This window comes from Stegastes partitus, unplaced genomic scaffold (assembly GCF_000690725.1).
Source record: "Stegastes partitus isolate 25-593 unplaced genomic scaffold, Stegastes_partitus-1.0.2 Scaffold1526, whole genome shotgun sequence".
NCBI lineage: Eukaryota > Metazoa > Chordata > Actinopteri > Pomacentridae > Stegastes > Stegastes partitus.
The window spans coordinates 200,497-204,517 of record NW_007579257.1 but is presented as its reverse complement, the minus strand read 5'-3'; the positions used below and the strand labels follow the sequence as shown (position 1 = coordinate 204,517).

Genomic DNA, 4,021 nt, shown 5'->3' with positions numbered 1-4,021 from the left:
CACAGTATCTAACATTAGCTTGTTTAAGCTAATATAGAAGCTAATGTTTGTTTAGGCTATCGTGTGCGTTTCTCCAAGAAGGAAAGACGTTGGCTCTGACTGAACCGGGCCTGATGCAACAGCCTGTGTTGTTTATGTTGGAGCATGGGTCGGTACCGGGGCAGTAGCAGCGCAGCACTCCGGGCTGGATCAGCGATGCAGGGACGGTGCTCTGGTCAAACACACACGAGTACCGACCCGCCGGCTCGCTCCACGGCCCAGTGATCAGAACCTTCACGCCCCCCTGCAGGGCAAAGACACTTTCAGTGCATCACGTGTCCAACAGCAACAGTTTCATCAGCTGCAGTCCACAAACACCAGCTCGCCTCACTGACATTTCAGCCTTCTGTTTAGCTTGTGCCACCTTCTACTTTCATTTTAATCTAGATTTTAATGTACTTGCAGTTTTAGACAAATCATGAGGTGTTTTTAAACTGTTTTGTGTCACTTTGGAGACATTTGAGTCATTTTGACAAGTTTAGAACAACTTCACCTTCACATTTTTATCATTTTTTATTTTTTTGTCATTTTGGACACCTTTCCAGTCATCTTGAATCATTTTACAGGTTTTGGGCACTTTGAACATCAAGTTTGATCAGGAGCTGCAGAGCTGTGAACACCTTAAATCAAAAACACTGATTCATTCATTCACTGGTCATGAACATTATCGTTTGTTTTCTATTTGAAAAGAGGAGAAGATTCTGTCACAGCTCTCGTCTTGAAATTGTTTTCTTGTAGTTTCAGTTTTGTTAAAACTAAGTCATGAAATCTGTCTGAGTACTGAATATCAGATCATTAGGTGATTGATTGAGTGTTTTGAGATTTCTGGGCTGCTGATAAATCAGCTGATTGATCGATCTGTGTTACTGATCAATAGTTTGACTGTGGAACACTTCAGGGAATCTTATCAAAGTTAGAAAGATTCAGATTTTGAAGAATATTTATGGAGTTTTGGTTTGACATCTCAAGTCAGATGACTGTGCAACAGATCACTAACTAACTGATCACCTCCAAGGTGAGGACAGCAGTTTGTGATCGTTTGTTTTTTAAATTTTACTGATTTATAAAGACAAAGTGACATCGCTGACATGTAACTGAGCATCATTTGTGGCTGATTCCTCCGTAAAAGGAACTTAAACCTGGAGTTAAAGTGAAGCCGTGCAGGTCTGGATCGACACATGGACTCTGCTGCCCCCCTGTGGACGAGCAGAGACACTCAAAGCTTCAACTCTGTCTGTGCACATTTTGGTTATCAACACGTTTTCAGCCACCATTAGCTAATTAATTCAATTATAATAGTTAATATTTAACTAATTCTAAACATCTTCACCCGTTTGGGTGAGCTTTAGGCCATTTCAGACAAACTTCACAGCATACATCTTGAGGTGCTGGTTGTTACCTCGGGGTACGACCACTCCGGTGAGAAGTCTGTGATGGAGGTCAGGCGGGTGGAGGAGGAGGAGGGCAGCGGGTGAGGGAAGGGGAGGAAGGAGGAGGAGGGGGAGGGCTGGGGCGGCACCATGTAGCGGACCCCCGCCGGGAACAGTGCCGGGCTGGACACGGCAGCGGGGTGAGCTGCGACGGGATTGGCTTCCTCGGTGATGAGGTCGGAGATGAGGTCGGGAAACTGGCTGTCGAAGGAGATGTCGAGCTCCTCCCCCCCACGCTCGCAGGGCTCCGCCTCCTCCGACAGGTGTGTGTCCATGCAGGTGTCCTCGGTGTCAAAGCTCCGCCCACTCTCCTCCTTCACCTGGATCGGGGGAGTCAGAGGGCGAGCGGCGGGGACGGGGCTCAGAGTGGCCGGCTGCTGCAGTCCCAGGGGCTGATGGGATATCTCAGCTAGGGGCGGGGCTTCAGTAGCCTGGCGCTGCATCTGATTTGCTGGCTGGCTCGCCAAGTCCTGGCAGACGAGCAGCAGGGAGGCAGAGCTGGTTGCCTGTTGCCGTGGAGACGAACTGCAGGAGGCGGGGCTTGTCTGATTGACAGAAACAGAAAGAGGGTTGAGGCGGAGGGATACAAGATTCAGCCACAGAAAATAGTCCCACGAACACCTGGAGGAGACTCACCTGCAGCAGAGCCAGCTTGGTGGGCGGAGCCCTGCCTTCATCATCATCATCGTCGTCATCATCATTACCTCTCCTCTCCGTCACCTCCCCCTCACCCCCCGCCTCCCTCCGGCCTCCCTCTGACTCCCCCAGAGCTCCCAGCTCCAGGCAGAGGGGGAGGAGGGGCNGTATTGATCGTTGACGGGACGAGTGTGAGGAGGACCTGTGACTCACCGTCCAATGAGAGCCAGTCGAGCTGAGAGCTGGGCAGGGAGCTGGCGTTCCTGGCTCGGTACTCGAACAGAACCGACGAAGAGACAGAACCTCCGGACTCCAGGACCTGCAGACACACCAGGCCGGCCTCGTGGGCTGAGGGGCGGAGACAGAGTCCGTCAGGTGAGAAAGGTGAGCGACCATCCTGCTTGTTTCAGTGATTGTGGTGGATGGTGCCACTTTGGGCGAATGCAGTGACAAATGTTCCTGTTGTATGGCTAACATTAGCTAGCTAGGGCTAACAGAGGAGATGCCGTAACTTTATGGGCTAACGTACTGGCTAACGTTGTCTTGTTTAGGCCATGGTAGTGGCCAACAGTACTTTTATAGGCTAATGAAGCGAGGTTATTCTGCAATAGTGGCTGCAGCTACTTCTTTAGGCTAACATACTGGCTAACAACACATTTTTAAGCTAATGCAATGGCTAAAGTTTCTCTATTAAGGCTAACNACAAGGAACCGCCACAAACCAACGCTGTGACTCCACAAGGAACCGCCACAAACCAACGCTGTGACTCTACCAGGAACCACCACTCTGACTCCACACACCCATGGACTGATCCCCACAGCCTGCCGTCTGTAACCGTTAACACTGACTGAGGCTCGTGGAGGAGACTCCTCTCCTGTGTTCACCTCCTTGACCTCAGCACACACCGCGGGTGGTTGCCACGGTGACTGAGCAGCTGCGTAACCGTGACAACCACCATAAAAACACACACACAGGCAGAGCTCGTCCTACCGGCTCCATCCTGCTGCCCAGTGGCTTCCATCTTCTGTCTGTCTGAGCTCAGGTGAGGGGCATGCTGGGTACGCTGTGATGTCACGGCATAAGCTGACACATGTGCAGCCACACACACACACACACACACGTACACACACACACGCACACGCACACGTACACACACGCTGTCAGGAAGCAGGCCGAGCAGGACCAGCTGGAGTTAAAGAGTCAGAGCAGCAGCCTGAGCTCTGCTGCCTGCTGCAGTCTGGACGTCCAAACGCTGCAGCAAGGCATGCTGGGAAGCCCAGAGGGAGGAGGGAGGAGGCGGGGGCTGATAGAGTGTCTGCACCGACTGTGTGACATTCCTGACGGAGCCTGAAACCACCGACAGACACGGCGGCTCATCTGCGCCGTGCGGAGTCGGATCAGTGGCTGAACAACAGAACTGCTCCTCTGAGCCCAGCAGCAGTCTGGGTTCAGCTGCTGACTCGTGTTTTCTCACCAGCGCCTCAGTTCTACTGCAAAACATGTTCATCAAGCTGAAGGCTTTTCCTCTGAGCGCCTACATCTGGCTGCTACACCTTCTGTCCCCTAATGTCCAGGGTTCATGCTATGTCCATTCATATCCAGGTTTTGACTCTTGTTTGCATCTCTGTTAGTTACTGATGACCCAGTGTGACACAGAGGACAGAAGGTCTTGGTGTCCAGTTACAGCAAACACACTGAGGAGAACCTCTAATGAGAATAAAGTGGTGCTGGTGGAATGTGGCCACGTCAAACTTGGATGATTTGGGTTTCCAGACAGATGAGGTGTTCAGAAGCTAGAATCTGCTGGTTCTGTTCTCACAGTTTCTGGCTGACCTAGAAGTTGTTCTGCTGTTGTTTTTTTGCCTTTCCACCGGTTCAGAGTGTTCAACTGCTAACAGGAAGTCAGGCCGCGTGAC

At 51.4% G+C, this 4,021-nt stretch overlaps 1 protein-coding gene across 1 annotated transcript in view; it reads right to left on the bottom strand.

Moving 5' to 3' along the window:
• camta2 (calmodulin binding transcription activator 2) overlaps nt 1-4,021 on the bottom strand; it is a 31,209-nt gene that overhangs the window by 18,492 nt on the left and 8,696 nt on the right. Inside the window, exons 10-13 of the mRNA XM_008300336.1 lie at nt 2,308-2,453; nt 2,106-2,246; nt 1,439-2,014; nt 58-283 (exon numbers count right to left, since the gene is read on the bottom strand). Coding sequence (XP_008298558.1) covers nt 58-283; nt 1,439-2,014; nt 2,106-2,246; nt 2,308-2,453 — 1,089 coding nt within the window. The remainder of the gene's footprint in view (nt 1-57; nt 284-1,438; nt 2,015-2,105; nt 2,247-2,307; nt 2,454-4,021) is intronic.